We start from the raw sequence: 20,681 nt of genomic DNA, 5'->3' as shown, positions 1-20,681 counted from the left end.
AGAACATGCCATCTATTTGGAAAACCACGAATATAAAGATGTGAATTGAATAATAAAGCTTATTTCTTAACATAAGCTAACGGATGAAAGCAGCTTACTTAACAGCAGAATTATTTAAAATTACCAGTTAAAAAATAGATCAGAGACTCTTACAGAAATATTTTGTAACTCTTCTATATGCCATAATAAAAATACTTTATTTTAAAAATCTTAGTGAAAACTGGCATGTAGATGGCTTAGTAGATACACTGTTTATTAAGAGAACAAATCCTCATGAACTCAGATGCACATTAATGTATAGCTTTTTTACAACTCAAGTATATGTGTCTCAACTTAGCTTTACGTAAACAGCACCCCGAGTAAGAGAAGTCCTGATTCTTTTATGTCCTGTCATTCTTTAACTGGTGACTCTGATTACTGCAATTGTGACATCATCTACCAAATTCTCTTAAACGTCAAAACACACTGATTACAAGATATTAAACAATGAATTTCAACTGTAATGAACTTGGTGTTGGCAATGACAACAGTGTGATTGGGTCTTCCGGGTGGGTTGCTTGGACCTCTGCTGGGGTGAGTCACTCCAGTGAAACCTGACATACTTAGGACCATGTCATGTGCAAAGAACTGTGCTGGGTGCTTGGCTGAAAGGTCACGGCCCACGAGACACAGTTCTGGAGGTGCAAGAGTACAGAGGCTCTTGGGTAAACCCTCTTCTCTGCTGAACTAGTGAGATATTTCTTGGCTGTTGTAGCACGAATCGTGTCTCTCCAAAATTCAGAACCATCTGAAACTCAGAGTGTGACTATATTTGAAAACAAGGTCTTTGCTGTAATTAAGCTAAAAATCAAGATGAGGTCATACTGAATTAGGCTGGGCCCCAACTCCAATGACAGCGTCCTTGTAAGAGACAGGAAAGGACACACAGACACAGGGAGGAGAAAGTCACGTGAAGATAGAGGCAGAGACTGGAGTTAAGCGGCTACGTGCCGAGGAATGCCAGCAACCAGCAGAAGCTGGAAGGACAGGGAAGGACCCCCTTAGAGCCGCTGGAGGGAGTGTGGCCTGCTGACCCCTTGATTTTGGATTTCCAGCCTCCAGGACTGTGAGAAGATGAAGCCCTGCTGTTTGAGCCGCCAGTCTGTGGTAATTGGTTAAGGCAGCCGCGGGAACCCAATGCAGCTGTTACCTCCTCTGTGCGTTTGCAAGGCCTCAGCTCCCCATAGTGCTCTGGAAGCCAGAGTCTACGAGAATGCAGCCAGGGAGGCGGCTCTCATTGTACAAAAGGACTGGGTCTTCCTGGCAAGAATCTGGTACTACAAAGGCTACGAGTTCGGGCTCTGGAGCCAGTCTGCCTGGGTTAGATTCCTGCCCAGCCATCACTGTGTGACTTGAAGCCAATTACCGAATCTTTCCCTGTCTCAGCTATCTTGTTTGTAGACCAGGGATCGTGATATTACTGTCTTCATAAAACACTTGAAGATTAAATGAGCTAATCTCTGAAGTGTTTAAACTATACCTGACACATGCTAGATATTTAATAAGTGTTACCTATAATCATTATTATGAGATTTTTACTATATGATACATTTATCAGTCCTGGGTTTCACCACAAAGGCTTCGTCACCTCAGGAGGGCACAGGTGAGCTGTACCCATCATACAGAAGAGTGCCAGGAAGCAAGCTTGGATTTCCTGTGATGAGAACTTTCTCCTTTCATAGGAACTGCTCTGTAGGGTGTAGACTCTACATTAAATGAGACCAGCTTTACTTGTGTCTTTTCAACCGTTCTCAGCTGTCCTTTCAGAGGTCCCCAACCTTTTTGGCACCAGGGACCAGGGCTTCTATGAGAACCTAATGCCTGATGATCTGAGGTGGAGCTGAGGCGGTGATGCTTGTGCTGGGGAGCGGATGCAAATACAGATGAAGCTTCGCTTGTTGGCCTGCCGCTCACCTGCTGGGAGGCCTGGTTCCTAACAGGCCATAGACCAGTACCAGTCTATGGCCCGGGGGTTGGGGACCCCTGCTTTACATAATAAACATAGCCTAGTCCTCTTTGAGCTGAAAGACCACCTGAACTGTGCCTCTGTTTTCTCTCTTCAGGTAATGAGGAACTGTACCAGGTTTTCAGGGCTGCTGTAACAAAGTACCACAACTAGGTGCTAAAAGCAACCGAAATTTATTCTCTCATAATTCTGGAGACTAGAGCCTGAAATCCGATGCTGGTAGGCTGGTTCCTCCTGACGGTTCTGAGGGGGAATCTACCCCGTGCCTGTCGTAGCGTCTGGGTTGCTAGCAAGCCTGCATGTTCCCCGCTCGTGACAGGGCAGCTCCTGTCTCCGCTCCTCCACCACATGGCCTCCTTCGCTGCTCGTGTCGTGTCACTGTTTTCTCTTCTTACAAGGACATCATCATATAGCACTGGATTCCCTCCACCTGCTCCAAGTCAAGTATGACTTCATCTTGACCTGAATATCTGCAAAGACCCTCTTGCCAAATAAAGTCGCACTCATGAACCTTGGGGTTGGGGCTGCAACATGTCTTTCTAAACACAACTCAGCCCAGACTGTCATCATGCTTAAATGGTTCCAGCAACAACTCACCAACAATCTCACAGATTTGTTAAAAATATCAAAATACTATCTTTTCTGGAGAGTTTTCACACAATTAATAAAGGCTTGTCTAAAATTAGTAGCTTTAAAAAGTCTTAAAAGGAAAGATTTCTATGCTGAGAATCCAACGATGCATTTAAATGTTTGTTATACCATCCTGGATAGAGACCTACTGTAACCCCTTTACTGAATTACCTCATTTTCTTTATAGCAATGTTCCTTTTATTTTTAAAATATATACTGGAGAAAGATAAACTATATGAGCACGGATCTTTGAAGCTAAGCATAAAGGAAGAGTTTAATACTTTAATGAAATCTTCAAAAGATTATTCCCTCTCTCCTATTTCTGGCTTACAAACTCCCCATTGCCTATGGAATATATTCAGCTCTTGGCCTAGCATTTGGTGGTTTTTCTGGTTCCAGGTCAGGTCCCATTTTATTTATTTCAGCATATACCCAAATGCTTATTATGTGTCATGTACATATTTTTTACAGGAAACTTTTGCTTCTATCAGTTTGCTTTAATTATTATCTTACAATTTCAGCTCAAGCCCTCTACCCACTGCACCAACCCCCGTGTAAATGATTCTCTCCACCCTTCCTTTAAGAAGCCGCTCAAGGTGAGGACTGTACTTTCTGCTTTACCTTTATATTCTTTCTTGTAAAGAGCTGCATATTTTCATCCCGCTGTCTTATTCTAAACCAGATTATAAATTTCTTAATTTTGAAAACCATTGGTCATGCTTCTGCGTTTACAGCCTGTCACAATGTCTTGTATACAGCTGGTGCTCAAAATACATTTACCATTGGTAATCGATTCTTTTGTTAACCTCAGATTTAACTCATTATTTCTAAATGACTTTAATTTGATGAACATAATAATGATTACATTTAGAAATCTGTCTTTAAGCTTATTCATATTCAGTTTTACAAAACTGAGCAGCTTAAAGAAGTTTTGTTCTTTTGTGTAATATTTGTAACTACCATCGCTGAGAACTTAGTGCACCAATCACTGTTTTAAGCTCTTTACATACATTTGTCTCATTTTATTCCCATAGCAACCTTTTGTACTAAGCATAATTATATCTATTTTACAGATGACGAAATTGAAGTTTAGTGAAATTAAATGACTTTTCCAATGGCACGCTGCTGGTAAATGGAGAATTTGAGCCTAGGTCTGTCTGCCCCAAAATGTTGTGTTCTTAGCCAGAGTTTCTATAATTCTCCTGTCATAAATATCCTCTAGAAAACATCTTAAAAACAGAGTCTTGGGCTCTACTCTTGAGATTCTCAATCAAAATCTCTGGGGGAAGGGGACAGAAATCTGCATTTTGACAAGCACCCCAGGGAACTGTTGTGATTAGACAAATTTAGGAAACACTTGACAATATGACATGGCTTGCCAGTATTTATAGAACTTTCTTGTGTTGGATGTCTCCCATACATAGTTTGATTCTCATCACACAAATGTTCCTTGAGGTTCACATCTAACAGAAAAACGAGGCTCGCAGACCCAGTACCTGCAGATGGGCCACATCCCAAGGATGCTCAGGGTCTAGGGTCGACCTTGCACTTGCCCAGAACATGGGCTCAGAACATGGGTACGTGACCTAGGTGGCCATGGAAGGGCCCCGGACTTGGTTTAATGCTCTGCCGTCCTCGTTTTGAAGTTCTTTGTACTTTTTTAACCAGGGTCCTGCATCCGCATTTTGCACTGGGCTTTGCACAGTGTGCAGCCGGCCCTGCTCAGGGACTCGGTGCGGCAGGAACTCCAGATGATGAGGTACAGCTGACCTGTGCAAGAGGAAGCAGCACGAGCTCTGCTCTTCTGCTTCCTTCTGGTTTTACGATTTTGGGAAGGGGTTGTCTGAGGTGAAGAGCAGTCGGGGTGTGGAGCGTGAAGCAAGGAGTGAAGTCGTGGATGCGGATGTGGGACAGGACTCCTGCTGGAGGGAGAGGGGTGAGACGGGGTCCTCCTTGTGGAGAAGAGGTGGGAACTAGAGAAGAAAGGCAAGGAGCAGCGTCGGTATGCTGGAGAAGTGCTGCGTTGTGTCCATGGACGGAGAAACGAGAGAGGACACCTACCCGGAGAAGAGTTAACGTAGCAGATCTGACTGCTTATCCTGGAAAAGGGCCGTTTACGAGGCTTGCCGGTGGCTGGCATCTGGAAACTCAGATTCCAGCAAGGTTAACTGAATAACTACTAGGAGTGTCTCACTGTCCCCAAACTGTTGGTACAGACAACATGGTCTGTGCTGAAACCTGCTTTCCTCTGGGAGTCTGGAACTTGGGTGTATGCCAGGCAGGGGCTGCCCATGTGACCAGCTCCAATAACCCTGGGCACTGAGTCTCTAACAAGCTCCCTGGTTGGCGTGTTTTGCTGTGTCCTCGCAGGAGGGAGGGGTAGTTACAATGTCACATCCTGTCTCATCTGCATGGCTGGTGCTCAGGAAACACTGCAGAGCAGCTGGGAAATGCTCTATGCACCTCCCAAGCAGTGCGTTCATCCAGGCACTTGCGATCTTTTCTAACATTAGGTTTAGTCCCAAAGGAAAACCTCCACCTTTTCTCCTCCTTCATATTTAATTCTTTGTTACTCCAGGAAAGGTCAGAGCAGGCCTACTATCAGCCACAGGAAAGACTGCATTCCAAATAAGGACAGGTTCTTGGGTTCTCTAAAGTGGCTTCTCACTGTTGCTCTTGTTGGGAGGAAAATATTTCCTCTACCCTTCTAGGTTCTTTTGGCTGGTTTAATAATTAAATTAACATAAGACATATTAACCGGAGAAAATCGAATTTCCATAAGTATATACAGGGGCCCCACAGAGACAGTGAGACCCAGCCAGGCAACTGAGACTTACAGCCATCTTGAGCTAAGGAACGAGACAGGGACCTGGGGTTCAAAGGGGAGGAGGGTGATTCGTAGGACCACGAGAAGAGCAGATGTTTAGTAATTAGATGTTTGTTCGTCCTGCCACACAGAGAGCGGGTTCAGATAAAACTTTCATATTGGTAATCTCTCTCTTTCTGGGCCAGGCCCCATATCTAAATTCTTTTAGGTATTTAAGGTAGAGGTAGAGTTTTTTTTGGGGGGGGGCGGGGGGCACAGAGAGTTCTACTGGCTTTTGATTGCCTTCAGCTCATAAGAGCTTGCAGGCCAATGTGGCACATTTTGAGGAGACTCATTCTGAATCCCTTCACTCTAAAGCTTTGTATCTGATATGGTGGCCACTAGCCATTTGTGGCCATTTAAATTTAAGCTAATTAAAATTAAATAAAATAAAAAATTCATATCCTCAGTCATGCTAGTCACATTTTAAATGCTCAATGGCCACATGTTTCTCGTGGCTACCATGTGGGCAATGGGTAATGCTACTCAAGAATAACAACCAATGAACTGACGGGGAAAATGAAGTTCTGGCTCCTTAGTGCTCTGTTTCTCCCCCAGTGGAGAGGTGCTCTCAGAGAGGACAGATCTGTCTTGATTGTATGGCTTTTTGGGTGATACAGCAAGAAATGATTCTAAAACACCAGCACTAAAGGCCACAGACTCAAACTTATTATTGGCCTCTCTTACTACAAGTCTTGCAGACTTGTTCTGAAATAAGGAGGTTCATCATTAATTTAGTGCTTTGAAGGGAAACAGAATTTGCCACCCTAAAATAGGCCTCTTTGGCATATTAATTATTTTGTGCTGATTATTTTTAAAAAACAGCAGACAGTAGAAGCTCTGAAAACTGAGTAGAAGTTACCCTTTTATAAGAGAGTCAGGAACACTGAGTAACTCGCCAAAGTGGTATAAAACATATCACTAAACATTAATTTGTTTTTCTCTTGCTAATATGTCTCCTGTAAAATTGATTATTAATCTAGCCAGAAGATCTTGAAGGGTGGAGGAAATTTTTCTTTAACATTGGAGTTAAGTAAGCCAGAAGAGTTAAAATAGTTTAGCAGTTTTCTCAAGAATAGAAAGTCCTAAGAATCGATGTTTCAAACTGAGATACTTTTGTTGGGTTCTCTTATTGTATCAAACGTAATTTGCTGCTTTATAGAATCGTAAGACATAGTGTGAATATAACACTGCCCACCAAGAAATATCTAGTTTCAGACATGATATGGCCACCTAAGGCCTTGGGTGCGATCAATAGTGTGTTCTCTCTCCTTAGCCCCAGAAAGAAGCTGTAACATTTGCTTTATCACAGATGCTACCCTGAACTATGGTCTTATTTCCTACAGATCTTCAAGATATAAGCAACTTCTTTTTGGTGGTATCAGTATAAGCCAGGAAAATGATGAGTTCTATAGGCAAAGAAACACCCAAATTTAATGCTGGTGCACTGAACTATCGTTATACTAAACAATAACAGATGCATTTTTCCAAATGCAAGTCTGAAAGTTTAAGATGAAGACTACATCTCCTTGAAATACATAAGCAAAGAATAAATGAAGACATAAGTAAAGAGTATCTTCTCAGCTCTACTTCTTGGGTCATATTCTCTTTTCACAATTCCATTCCAAGGCGTTAGGTTATTTAATAAAAAGTGCTAGCTTTTTACTTTCTGGTGTTGTCTGTTTTTGGTGTGAAGAAAATGAGGCAGTCAGGGATGACTTAATAACTTTGGTCAAACCATAAGAGTAAACCAATTACCCAATGAAGATGAGGTTATCCCATAGCAATCTTGATGTCTTCAGTCACACTATTATCTCAGGTAAGGCAATGAGAAAGAAAACCAGAGTGGTATATTTGAGACATATGTCTAATCATGATTCCAGTGAAAACTAGCAAACATATTTCTGTTAAATAACAGGCCATATTTTAAGTTCAAGTCCTAATGTGCATCCTATTCAGTAAAATAGAATTAAATTCTAAAGGTTTAAATACCTTAAAACAAAATTGATTAGTATAATCTACTAGAATTGAATTAAGGGATACTTAAAGCATCAGACACAGAAATTGCAGAAAAGACTGTCAAGCCACTTCATCGTCTAAAGCTTGAGTATGTCAAGAAAAACCTTGAACAGAAGAGGCACAGATAGAATCTTAATGGGCAAACAACCTCTCCTTCCTCAAAAGACCAAGTTATCCTTGCTGAATCCGGTTTTTCAATCCATACTTAAGGATCGAGAGATTCTTGATTAAGTGTTGGTCTAGCAACTGGCAATTTCCCCCTTATAGGCAGCCGGAAGGTATTCATTACTCTAGGACTGGCTCAGAGACAAAATGTAAGGAAGGACAGGAGATGGGGGTCCCCTTTACTTTTTCATTTGGGACTTCATGTCTAGTTCCAAGGAGCAGTTTACCACACCAATGGGTGGATATGAATTCGGACGTACTGTTTCCCACGCACACACCTGGTGAGTTTTGAATTAGGATTTATTTTACTGACAGTAACACAAATCTCATATAATGTTTGCAATAGTTTAGTACAATCTGTTTTATCCTGATGACTGTAGCAAGATTGCTACCATGGAACTGTCAGGAAACTTCAAGAAGAAGCATTTCAAAAGTTTTCTTCAACAAAGTTCTTGAGTTTCCAAGATTTGCATGAAGTTAGGATTGTGAAAAGAAGCTTTATGAAAAGCCAAGTAGGAATCGTAAAACAGGTGAACTGGAATACGGTTTTAATTATGCCAGAGTGAGGTGGTTCATAGCTCATAGCTTAGCCCCCTAACAGAAAGTCTGAAGTACTGACTAAGTGTGATTGTGTCAGTAATAACCTTGAGACATGGATAAACAAAGTGTGCAACAGTCTGCCTAGGTCTCTGAAGGGCCCAGGGTTAATCTAATTCAGATTAAACAACAGTTCTCTAAATTTAATGCTTCACGTGCATTGTAATTTAGAAATGCCAGAGAAAATATAAGAACTTAGAAAAAGATGGTTTTTTTGAATCCTTAATTTGAAGATAATCATCAGATTCAAAGGATTTTCAAGGTATAAAGGAATAAAAGTTTTCATGTAGTTAAGATGAATAAATGTGCAAAAATCTCGAGTTTAAAAATAATTATGCGTATGAATCAAGTATGAATCCTTTCTTGGCCCCCGACAGCAATGACTGTCTGTGAAGGTTTTCTGCAGTTTACCCTGAAGGGTCTCATGGCACTGCTCCACTGTTAGTTTGAAATGCTTATTTAACTCTTCTGTGCTGACTTAAGCACTCATATTCATTCACTGTACTCACATGTGAGTGTCTCAGTGTGGCCGATGGAACTGGGATATAGATCTCTCTGAGTCCCATCTACTGCTGAGGCAAGGGCAATAATAATGCAAACGAATAAAGGACAGAGGTGGTTGGATAATAAATAATTTATCTGGTCTCTGCCCCAAGTTCCCGGGGTGGAGATTCTAGGCCTTTGGGATTTCTTGAGTGACAGGAGTCCTTTTGTTCTTCATGGTAGGCCTGGGGTCTGCACGGAAATTCATGCTAATGGAGTGACTCCTGGTGGACCCAGATACTTTCAAGATGGGGGTGGGCCCTACCAGGATGATCATACACAGCCTGATAGCATGTGGCAAAGGCTCTGAATTTTCAGAGTAAAGGGAAGCTTATAAGTCAAAAGTGCTATAATCTGATTTACAGTTTTGAAAAGTCATTCTGGATACCAGGTGAAAAACAATTATAAGAGTGAACATCAAGTTCAATTTGGAGTTTTTATGTCTTGATTGCCAACTTTCCTGTAGGCTCCTTGAGGGCAGTAAATATATTTTGTGCTTCGTTATAGTCACACGGTGCTTTCAGATCAATGCTGAGCACGCGTACAGAAAGTACTATATACACACAGTCTGAAAGAGGAGTATGCATGGAGAGTACGAGAATGCAGCTGAAGGGGAGCTGAATCCTTGCTCACTACCATCAGTGGGTGAACTGCAAGGTTACTATGGCTGAGTTTAAAAAAACAGATAAAATCTGGATTAAAATAGCAAAAGTCCCACCGTAATAAATACATTTTAAAGATCCTATACACTTTCCCAAATTTTTGAAAAATATATCTAGATTAAGGCTTAGAAAACTATGGCCCTCAGGTCAAATCCAGCCTGTCAGCTACTTCTGTAAACATTTTATTGGAACCTATCTGTGCTCATTTGTTTACATATCGTCTATGGCAGCTTTCATGCTTCGGGGTTAAGAGGTTGTGACAGAACCTACACGGGCCGAAAGTCTAAAATACTTCCTGTCTGGTCCTTTACAGAAAGAACTTTGCTGACTTCCTTTGTGGTTGTCACTGAGATGGTCAGCATGGTTTATGTTGCTGGGCTCTTGGTGGGGTTTACCTAGGTTCTCTAAGGGCAGTTTTAAAAGATGGCAGCAGGCAAACGAGAGGGCTCCCACTTGCAGTGGGCAAAGGGAAAGAGAAAGAAGGGATGGGAGTTGTTACGTGGAAGGACCTTGTCCTTGGAAGCCAGCAAATGCAGCCGGGCCCTGAGCACCTACGTGGCCACCACCTCCAGATTAGGAAGGAGGCTGATGGGTAGGTGCCTTGCTCTCAGCTGTGAGACAAGGTGGGTCTCCCCAAGAACAGGTACGGAGGCCAGGGATGAGAGTGGGATGCAGGGCAAGGTGGCAGGCAGAGCTTCTCCCACAGCAAGCCTGTGAGTCTCTCTACCATGTAATAATAATGAGGCGATCACACTTAGAGATCGCCAGCATGTGCGAGGGCTGCAGGGAGTCAGGCTAAGGACAACCTCAGTGATGGAGTCACGGTCGTTGTCCTTGCAGCCGAGGGGAGGTTGTGGGTGGGAGGGGAAGCCCAGAGAGGTGAAGGAGCTCGTCCAAAGGCTCATGGGAAGGGCGAGAGGGCGGGTCACTTCTACAGATGGCCAAACACAGGGAAGGAGCAGGCACCCAGGGAGGGGACGAAGAGGAGCAAGGCGCATTCAGCCAGACAGATCCTCTGTGGGATGTGATGGTTCCTCCACAGATAAGCAGATTCTGAAGGGAGAGCTGGGAGGGTCAGTCACACCCACGCACAGGGATACTGTATCTATTATAAGAAACACCTTTTTTTCCCCTCCAGACTGTAACTAATTTTACTTTCCATTTCCACAGTGAGTTTGCAGCTAAAGTTGAAGGGCCACATAACATGGAAGAGCTGATCCCTCCTGGGGAGTCATCCATTTCTCCTAATTGTCTAAAGTCACTCTGGAACCTGGAAGACCAAAGCGAAGGCTCCCTCCTCTCCCCCGCTGCTGCATCTGTGATGGGAGCTGCCCTCAGATATGCCCAGAGGGCTCCATCCTTTAATGAGAACTCGCCTAGGTTCTAATCCTGAGAATGTCACTATTTCTGCTTATTCTTAGAGCTACGCCTGCTTCTCAGTTGCCAGCTGCCCTTGGCAATAGCAGCAAAGGCTGGGACATTAAAAAAAAATAGTTTAATGGTTTCTATACATCATTCTAGTTTTTTTTTCTTTGTCTTATCAACCAAAAAACTGCCTAGCAGTAGAAGTAAAAACAAACAAACAAACAAAAAACCTCCAAAACCCAGAAGTCACCACTTTTCTGCCACCGGCCCTCACACCTGTGGCTGTGGGTTTGCTATCACGGTCTCCTGACGGGTGAAGCTAGGAAGGTGGCACCACATGACTACAATGCTCGGCTGCTGACAGGCAGGGACCTCGGGTCAGAGTTCCAGGTCAAAACTTCCTGTGTAGATGTCAGCCTTCATCGTGGCCATGGGGAATGACTAGAGATGAAGGCTCGTGTCAAGCTCTCTCTCCACGTGCTGTGCCATAAACCACGTGGGGGACCCTGGGCTGGCTGCTTCACTGCCCTGGAGCCCAGTCCCTGCATCTGACACACAAGAGGCCTGCACCGCGTGATCTCTGATTCCCACCATTAGGGTATTGTTATTCTTTGTTCTTGCTTTCAGCTATTCTGGAGACAAGTGTACGCAGCTACATTTCCTGAGAAGAAACAGAGGAAGGAAAAAAATCTGGAGCACCTACTGAGGAAATAATTACTGAGAGTGATGCAGTTTTATCCATTGGGGGATTTTCTCGGCAACCGCAGACCTTTTGGCCCCTGCTCTGAAACCTCTTGGTAAATCGCCTGATAAGCCTGGTTCTATTTTCACAGCGGCACACTCGAGTCAAAGACGTCACCTCATGCGGGATGGTGGGAGAACCAAGGGAGGAGATGAATATACAGGGCTTGGTTTACGACCTGGGCCCTTTTCCCTTCTTGTCTCTTCCAAGCCTGACGCAGCAAAGGGAGGGGTAAGCCAACTCTGGCCCTCTCTGTGCCCATGGAGTGGCTTCTTCTCCGACATCGAAATCACTTCCTGGGCTCAGGGGGGCCGCTGCTCCTTGGTCCTCGTACAGCCCTCGCTCAGCACGCAGAGCATGGCTCACACACACTCACAGGGTGATAGGGGCCTGTGTGTGCCCTGGCACATACCGCATGGAGAACGACACTCGTCTACACCCGCACCGGAGATGTCCCGTCTGTGGAGAAGCGCCGTGGAGACACAGTCATTGCCTTGTCTTTCCCGGCTGGTTGTGGTCCTGGTTTGTAAAAGTCTTGCAGTAAAGACAGCCCGGGCTTTAAGTTACTCTGGTCCATGCGACCACATTCCCAGAGGACAGACGTCCACTGCCACGTGCACGAAACGCCAGGACCATCCTCACTTCTTTCACCCGCGGTTTGCCCCCTGCTGAGTGTTCCTGAACTGGTCGTGCTGTCGGCCTCTTTTTCCTCTGGGCCCCTCGGAGTCACCTCTGTAGCTCTAAGAGTCTGAATTTACTTCTTCAGCCCCCAGCGTGACTCAGCATCTGCCTATCTGCCCGGGGGTTTCCCGCACGAACTCCTAGGTCCTGGAGTAACGCATTTTCCCAAATTATTCCTTCCCCGGGTGGACTGGAAACACTTGCTTTTGTAGCAAACTTGATCCTAATGAACTGTTTAAGTCCCTGTATTTTCTTGAGGAGAAATGGGAAATCTTTACTTCATGTGGCTGAGAACACAGCAATTATCTAGCAAGTACTTTATTTCTATAATTATTAAATTCACTAGATACAGTATGAATAAGATTTCTACCTCCCAAACCCGAAATTTTACTTTTGAACTTATTCCATGAAGTTTAGCAACCCCTATCAAATATAATTATATTTTAAATTTGAAGACAATTTCTACTCTCTCAATGGTTTTGATCCTTTTAAATAGCTCTTTTGTTTCTTCCTAGGTGAGGGTAGTGGTTTAAGAGGGGCATTTGTAATTTTACTGCACTTTTTATCATAGTTAACCATCCATCATTTAGATTTGAGGTTGCCATTTGAATGTATTTTCAAAAAAAAAAAAAAAAGAAGCACTTCACAGCACTATAGGGAAATGCAACAGACCTGAGTGGAACTCACTGATTTTCTTTAGCATTTTGATTAGATGGGTCTACAAGTTCAGATAAATCAAAGAAAAAATGAAACTCAGCAGGCATGACGAAATCAACTGAAGCTGCTGAAACAGTTGGTCAGAGCCCACAAAAACTGTTTCCCTGTCTAAGACTGGGGGATAGATCCGGGACCTAATTTAGGAGACAGCTTCCGGGGGCTGTCATCACTCAACTCCTCAAATAGAGAAAGACATTTTCAACAACAGATTTGGTTTTTTAAACTGTAGCTTTGCACAGACATCAGTAAATGACACTAAGTTAATTTCTATAAACAACAGGATGAATGCACTATGCCACTTCTTAAATTATAAAAATTGGACCTTAATCCCTGCAACACCCATGCAATAGTGATAACTGGACATAGGTGAGTGGGGGAAGTGGTGGAATAAGACTCAAATGACATACTTTTACTAAAACAGTTTGATCGGGGAAGGTAGGGGCTGGAGAAACAGCCCCGGCTGCGTGTGGAGAGAGCGGTTTCTATTCCGGCTTCTGTCTTCCCTCCCGGAGACTCCCAGAGGCCGCGAGGGTACACAGAAATTTGTTGTGAAAATGACATTTTTAAAAGAAAGATTCTGTTTATTTGTAAACCAGAGAGGTTAATGTTGACTTTACCCACCTCACGAGGTGGAGGGGGCTGTATCCAAGGAAATCGTACATGTCTAAGTCCAGGAAAATGCTAAGATGTTGACCCGTTATCATTACTGCATCCATGTTAGGACCTTCGTAAAGGGAAGGTGGGCATCAAAATTGCTTCCTGCTGCCTGGAAAGTCAAGCACGAGGTATGATATTCTTAGCTGCATGTGCTCGTGCTCGCTCACGCTCGCTCATGCTCTTAGACACAAAAGTATTCCACATAACTGCAATTAAATATTGCTTGTGCTTTTGTTTTCATGAAGTATCAGGTAAAATATAGATTCAGAGTCTCTCTGAAGCTGAGTACTATAAGAATACTGAAACCATGCAGAGTTGATGAATGAGATAGCTCTTTGTCTTATCGACAGTCCCAAAAATGTCTCTAAGAACAGTCTTGAGAAAGAAATGCAAATGAACACTGACCCCCACACTTTTCCTGTGTTCTCTTTCTAAACATAAAGTCTGCTTCATATATACTATCACTCCTTTCTTGAGCATCAGTTGTAATAATTTTAATTTATAAAATCAAATATTAAATTATAAAACATTTTGTGTTTTCCAATATTTTTTCATCTGTATTTCTCAAAATGTGCTTTGAACTTATTTTTCTTATTCTCCCAGAGTACCCAGTAAAGTGCTGGACAAATAACAGACATCATAAATTCTTCCTGAGGACTGATTAAGAGAAAATAAGCTAATTTAGCTATAAACTGTTAACACTCCCAAGATACATTATATTAATGTAGCTAGAATCTTCTCTTTAAGAATGGCAAAAGTTTGCAGAAGTCAGATTTTTATAACTATATTCACCAAATCAATTACTTTAATGAAAATCTCTTCTCTAATTCAAAGCTTACTTAAGAATTAGAACTTATAAATGAAATATTTCACCTATACATATTAATAAGTATGACGTAATGAAACTGATTTTCATTATGCAACACATGAGAACCTGCCTATTTTGAGTGACACTATAGCCCATCTCAAAATTTTTGTTTAAAAATGCATATTTATTACTATTTTATATCATGGATTTTTCTTAAGCAGTAGAAACTAAATTTCTTATTGTGTAGTTCTACTAAGCCTGACTAGACAAATGAAGCATTATTGTTTCATAAATGTTTAATGAAGTTCTTTTGACCGGTCTCCGTTTTAAAGGCAGCATTTTCATTTTCTCTATGTAAGAAGAGAAAAACCAGTGAAAACTCCATCTCTTGTTGGTGTCAGGAATACTGCGTTGTCTAATTGCCGACAGCCTCGACTTACTAAGTAGTAAACAGGGAAGCGTGCATCATTTCATTCCTTCGGACACCTCTCTGAGTGGACGCAACAATTCATTACACCGAGCAGGTCTAATTCTCCCTTGATTTATGGAAGTGGTGATAATAGTCCCTCTCACAGAATGCTTTGCTAGGAGGAATCCAGATCTGGGCACTAAAACCTTTATGGTCTCCCCAGGAGGAGATGGGACACAGGTGGTATTCTCGTTACCATAGCCAAGACAAGGCAGGGGTTTGCCTGAGGTCTCCTGGCAAGTCAGTCATTCAGGCAACAGAATCTGGGTCTCCTGATGCCCAGCGCACATTGCAAAACCGCAGAACACACAGGGGATTTGCTCAAATCACAGGCACAGACAGGAAGAGGGGAAACGACACCCAGGACGGTCACTGCAGAGTCCCCATGGCAACTGTCGCCGTTTCCCTCTGACTGCACATAAAGCACACCGAAGGGTATCGAACAGCATAAAAGCCTAGTGGTGCCCTTAATTAGGTGGGATCATCACACCAACTCCTCGACGTCCCACAGTCCAAGCTAGCAGCCCCAAATTTCTCTCTGTGATGCTGAATCCTGAGAGCACGGCACAGTTACTGCAACAATCTCTGGTGTACAAGGGAATATCAAGCTCTGATGATGATGAAATTTGATAGCAGTAATGTCAAACTTTATATGACCATAATCCAAGTTTACAACAATACATGAAACGATAATGCTACTATTTATATCACCATAAACTCAGTTTATGGTGATATAAATAGTCATGCTAATGGCATTAACAGCAGCACTCAGTGGAATCACAGCTGTTTAGGGCTGCTTTTATGCTACTAGAATTGCTATTTATATATCACCATAAACTCAAGTAGTCAAACTCATTACGTATGAATATACAAGGAAGACGGATATCCACACTTTAGGCCCAAATCTAAGCTCCTGTCACCCTCTTCTACGTGTTAAGGTCTTCTTGCTCTCCATTTGGTTCTTCGCATTGCCCGATGTTTCTTTAGGAGTTCGAGAAGAGCAATGTTTCCTGCCATCCTCTGATTTGCTGGGACACACCATTTAAAACTGAGAAGAAAGTGAGAGCCCACACTGCTGGGCAAACTTACTGTCTCCTTGGCAGCGCAGGGGACCCACGCTCAGTTTGGCTTCTGAGCCTTGCCGGTCAGTATCTCCAACCACCACCTGGTTCACTGGCAGGTGATCTTTGTAGGATAAGAAGCCAGCATCCTTCCTCCTGAATCACAGAGAAAGACAGAAAAGGATCAAGAGGCTGAGTTAGAAACGTCTTTTCTGGTCACTGCTTAAGTTGCCTAGTAATTGACACATTCCAAAAAATGTTCAGATGTTCACTAAGTAGAACCACAGTTAACGAGTTGTTTTCACTCTTCCTGTGGGTGGTCTCGCGGTGCATTGCTCAGAAGCAGCCGGGACATCTTCGCTTTCTGGAAAAAGAAAACTGACGCCCTGATTCCCAGAGTGTCACAACCAGTACGCTACATGCTATTTTAGGTTGAGAGCCGACGACGGCGCTGCTTGAAGAACACACTCCAAACACTGAGCAGAGTTCACTGTCGTCGTGAAATCTAAAGTTCAACGAAGTCAACTTATTTCTTACATAACATATAAACCAGAACCTTATTTTTTTAAAAAAGAACCCTTTGTCTCCTTAATTGCTTTGAAGGCTTCTTTCCTTGCTGTGTATCAGCTAAATGAGGGATGCTTTTTTGTTCCTTCATTTCCTCTTGTTTAACAACTGAAAGCATTTATGTGACGTCTCCAGCACAGAGCAGGTGCTCACTAAGTGTCTGCTGCCATCCAGAATACACGATGGAGCTGAGATTCCAGCCCGACCTGGTTTTCCTCCTAGATTCCTTCTCCTGTTTATACTTACCTTGTTTCTGGTCTCCTTACTCTACACCGTACCCACCCTAAGTAAAGGAAGAGGACAAGGCTAGTTGCAAAGTACTGGTTCTAGGATGGAGCACAGACATCTAGGAGGTCCGTGGGGATGGGCCCAAGGTCCATGGGGATGGACCCAAGTCGAGTCACGTACAGCACAGATACTACCTTGATAGGAAAGCCCTGCCCCCTCATCCTCTTTTCATGCTGCTGAGGCTGAGGGATCCCCTCATTTAAGGCTGGCTGGGGGTGAGGCACAAATCTGTGTAAAGTCATTCCAAAAATTTACCCTTTTACATGATTTGTTTGCACTGTTCAGTCTTAATATAAATAACGAATTTTAAATTGTACATATAACTGATCATAGGAAAGAAAACTAATTTTGGATATAGGAATGAGACAGACAATTCAATAATCAGGTTAAAGATTTGCTTCACACGTCTTGGCAAATAATGCAGGGAATTGAGGAGAACCAACTTAGAAGCCTGCCTTTAAAATGCTGTGCTGTTAGAGGCAGTTATTTATCCCTCTGACCTTCCAGAATGTCAGTGAACACACACTCCCTCATGTGTCAGGACCCACAGAAACCCACGAAAGAGTCAGGGAATTTAGCCAGTGGGCCTCAAACAAATGTTTGAGTGCCTTAGGTATTTCATTGCTTTGAAGTTTCCAAAATAAAGGTTATTTAAAAAAACTTGTCTATCAAATTAGAACTGAGACCATGCAGAAAAGCACTATGATTCTTATTGATACCGCAGCTACGAATGACCCAGCCTCAAATATCTCAGTGGAATCTTCTGTAAACCGAACTTCTTCTATTTGAACTTCTATCAATTAAAATCACGTCAAGGAAGGAACAAAGCCTTTGATATTAAGCTTGATGTGTTTCTTAAAGGAACAAAAAATGAAAGCACCTTTGGACAACATACTGTAATTTGACAACCTACTAGAAATGATGTTGTGTACTCCTGTGAACTTCGGGCTGTGAGTCTCTACAAGTTCATTATCACTTAGGAAAGCACAACTCTAAACCAGGGGTCTGCAAACCAAATCCTGGGAGCCATTTATCTTGTTGCCTGCTCTCTTATGGCCCGTGAGCTAAAAATGATCTTTACATTTTAAATGGTTGAAAAAGAATCAAAAGCAGAAAAATATTTTGTCATGTGAAAATTACATGAAATTTAAAGTTGGAGTCCATAAAGTTTTTTTGAAATACAGCCAATTTTTTTTTAACATTTATTGTCTAGGATGCCGCCACACTATAACTGTAGAGTTAAGCAGTTATGACAGAGACCACATAGCTCTCAAAGCCTAAAATATGTATTATTAGAACCTTTATAGAAAAAGTTTGCGACAATATGGATGGACCCGAGATAATCATACTAATGGAAATAAGTCAGACAGAGAAAAGTTGAAAACCACATGATATCACTTATATGTGGGATACGAACCTAAAAGCTACAAATAAACAGGACAAACAAACAGAGACTCAGGGACATGGACAACAGACTAGTGGTTACCAGAGGGGAGGGGGGAGGGAAGAGGGGAGAGGTAGATGAAGTAAAAGAGGTAAAAAAAAAAAAAGTCTGCCAACTCCTGCTCTAAATCATCTCCTTCCTTTGGGGATTTACTGAGCAAACATTCCACTGACTATCATGATGAGCAACTGTTACCCGACTCTTCTCCACAGTCAAGTGTGGCAGTAGGGGCACCAGAATAACTTAAACTTAATTAATAATTAACTTTGTGACTGACTCTGAACTATACAGCAGGCAGCCATGTGTCACCTTTGGTAAAACAAGTTTCTATGCTGAAGGAAGACTGTGTGCTCTAGAAGTTGTGGGTACTCTCACTGTTTAACTGTCCCAGCAGCTGTAAGATGGTATGGCTAATTTTATAAAAGTAAGATCTTTGGAGGGGAGAATCTTTATGGTATTCCGTAATGGAATGAGTTATGATCATGAGAATCTGAAGGGTACTTTTTGATAAATTTATATTGTCATATATGTCAAAGCTTATATATATATATGAATTCATATATACCAGTATACACCCTCAAAGTCAGTCTACCCTCTCGAAGGTAACTGCTATTTTGATACCTATTGTCATAGGTTAGTTTTGCCTGTTCTTGACCTTTATATACACAGAACCAGTATGTATTCTTTTGTGCCTGGCTCCTTTTACTCAACCTTATCTCTCTGAGATTCATCCACGGAATTTATTCAAAAAATATTTTGAATAAAAAATTGTGCTATATTAATAAAAAATGTAATACTACATGATAATGAGGATGAACATTCCCTTGCTGTCACTGGGTTGTTTTGAGTGCTTGGCTGCTGTGAATAAAGCTGTTCTGAACATTCTTATTCATGTGTTACTTATAAGCACTCATTTATGTTGGGCGTTTACTCCAAGGCAGAAATATTGGGTCATAACATTCAGTATATACTCTCATTTATACATATGTTTAGCTTCAGTATATACTTTCAAATAATTCTCCCAAGAGCTTGTATCAGTTGACATTTCCACCAGCAGTGTATTAGAATTCAGGCTGCTCAACATCTTTGCTAATATTTGTTTTTTTTTTTTTGGTTCATTTTTGACGAGTGAGCAAATAACTACTTTATCACGAAATCTGTACTATTGTAAGAGCATTTTGAAAAAAAAATGTTTGGAATTAAATATTCCAAACACTATGTATACTTTTATTGCTGAAATGGATATGTACATAATCTTATAAGAATTTACACATCTACATGCTTTCATAACTTGGACATTTTTAAATCTTTGCAATCATAAATGTAGAGGTCCATTGGGTTTTGAACTTATTTTTTAATACTAAAATGGGTCATTATTCAATTATTTTGCAAATAAAACTGATTAACATGAGAGAGGATAGAAATTTACAAGCCACAGTTTATCAAAACCTTTGAATTATTGGTTAATGAAAATGAAACATTAACATCACGATTCGCTAGGTGGATCAAATGTACTTTTACCTAGCATGATAGATGTACCTTTAGGTAACATATTTGAATGTTAACTATGACAGTCAATTAAGTCAAGCATCAAAATGAATAAAAAAGAGGCAGATATTCAAATTACTAATCCAAAACTATATAAAATATGTATTCAATCACACTGCAGTTACTAAAAATTAGAGTAAAAATAAGTAATATCTATTACTATTTTAGAGAAAATATTAATTTCAACTTTTTAAAAACATTATTTAAAAGATCGTTTTATATTGAACCTAAAATATTACTTCATAGACCCTACATATTATTTTTATACTTATTTGTGTGTTTGAAAAATTTTAATGATAGGGTGAGGATCAAAAAATATGAAGAACACTAATTCACATAAAACAATAACAATAATAGGACATTCATCATTAAGCATCTATGTATATAACATCTAATCTGATCAATTCTTCCTTATAGAAGAAACTGGCATCACTATCTCCATTTTACTGATGCGAAGGATGAGAATCAGAGAATTTATCTTGACCAAAGTCACCAGCTCACAAGTATTGAGTGTGGATTCAGATCTAGATTATCTGGATCCCAAAGTAGGACTTTTCACTAAAAAAAAAAAAAAAAAGAAAAAAGAAAAACAAAAGAAAATCAAAAAACCCCACTATGTCAGTTAAAAGCCTTTGTCTTTTAAATTCACTTATAGATGAGGTGAAAAAAATACCGCTTTAGATGTGCTTCCCTTTCTAAAATGTTGAAGTCATTTATTTGTAAGTAGTAAGTTTAAAGATATCTGTAACGTTTTACTCGTACACGTGCCCTCCTCCATTTATATTCCGAGTAAGACAGAAGTCTAGAACTCCAAATCACCGATTCCAATAACATATTAAAGTGTACA

The 20,681-nt window shown here is 41.4% G+C and overlaps 1 protein-coding gene across 1 annotated transcript in view; it reads right to left on the bottom strand.

Moving 5' to 3' along the window:
• Positions 1-20,681, bottom strand: part of CNTNAP2 (contactin associated protein like 2) — a 1,200,002-nt gene that overhangs the window by 289,702 nt on the left and 889,619 nt on the right. Inside the window, exon 15 of the mRNA XM_011365532.2 lies at positions 16,016-16,143. Within this exon, the coding sequence (XP_011363834.1) occupies positions 16,016-16,143 (128 nt within the window). The remainder of the gene's footprint in view (positions 1-16,015; positions 16,144-20,681) is intronic.

The sequence above is a fragment of the Pteropus vampyrus genome, unplaced genomic scaffold (genome assembly GCF_000151845.1).
Source record: "Pteropus vampyrus isolate Shadow unplaced genomic scaffold, Pvam_2.0 Scaffold112, whole genome shotgun sequence".
NCBI lineage: Eukaryota > Metazoa > Chordata > Mammalia > Chiroptera > Pteropodidae > Pteropus > Pteropus vampyrus.
Note: the sequence above shows the minus strand (reverse complement) of the source record. Positions and strands in the feature narration are given on the sequence as shown.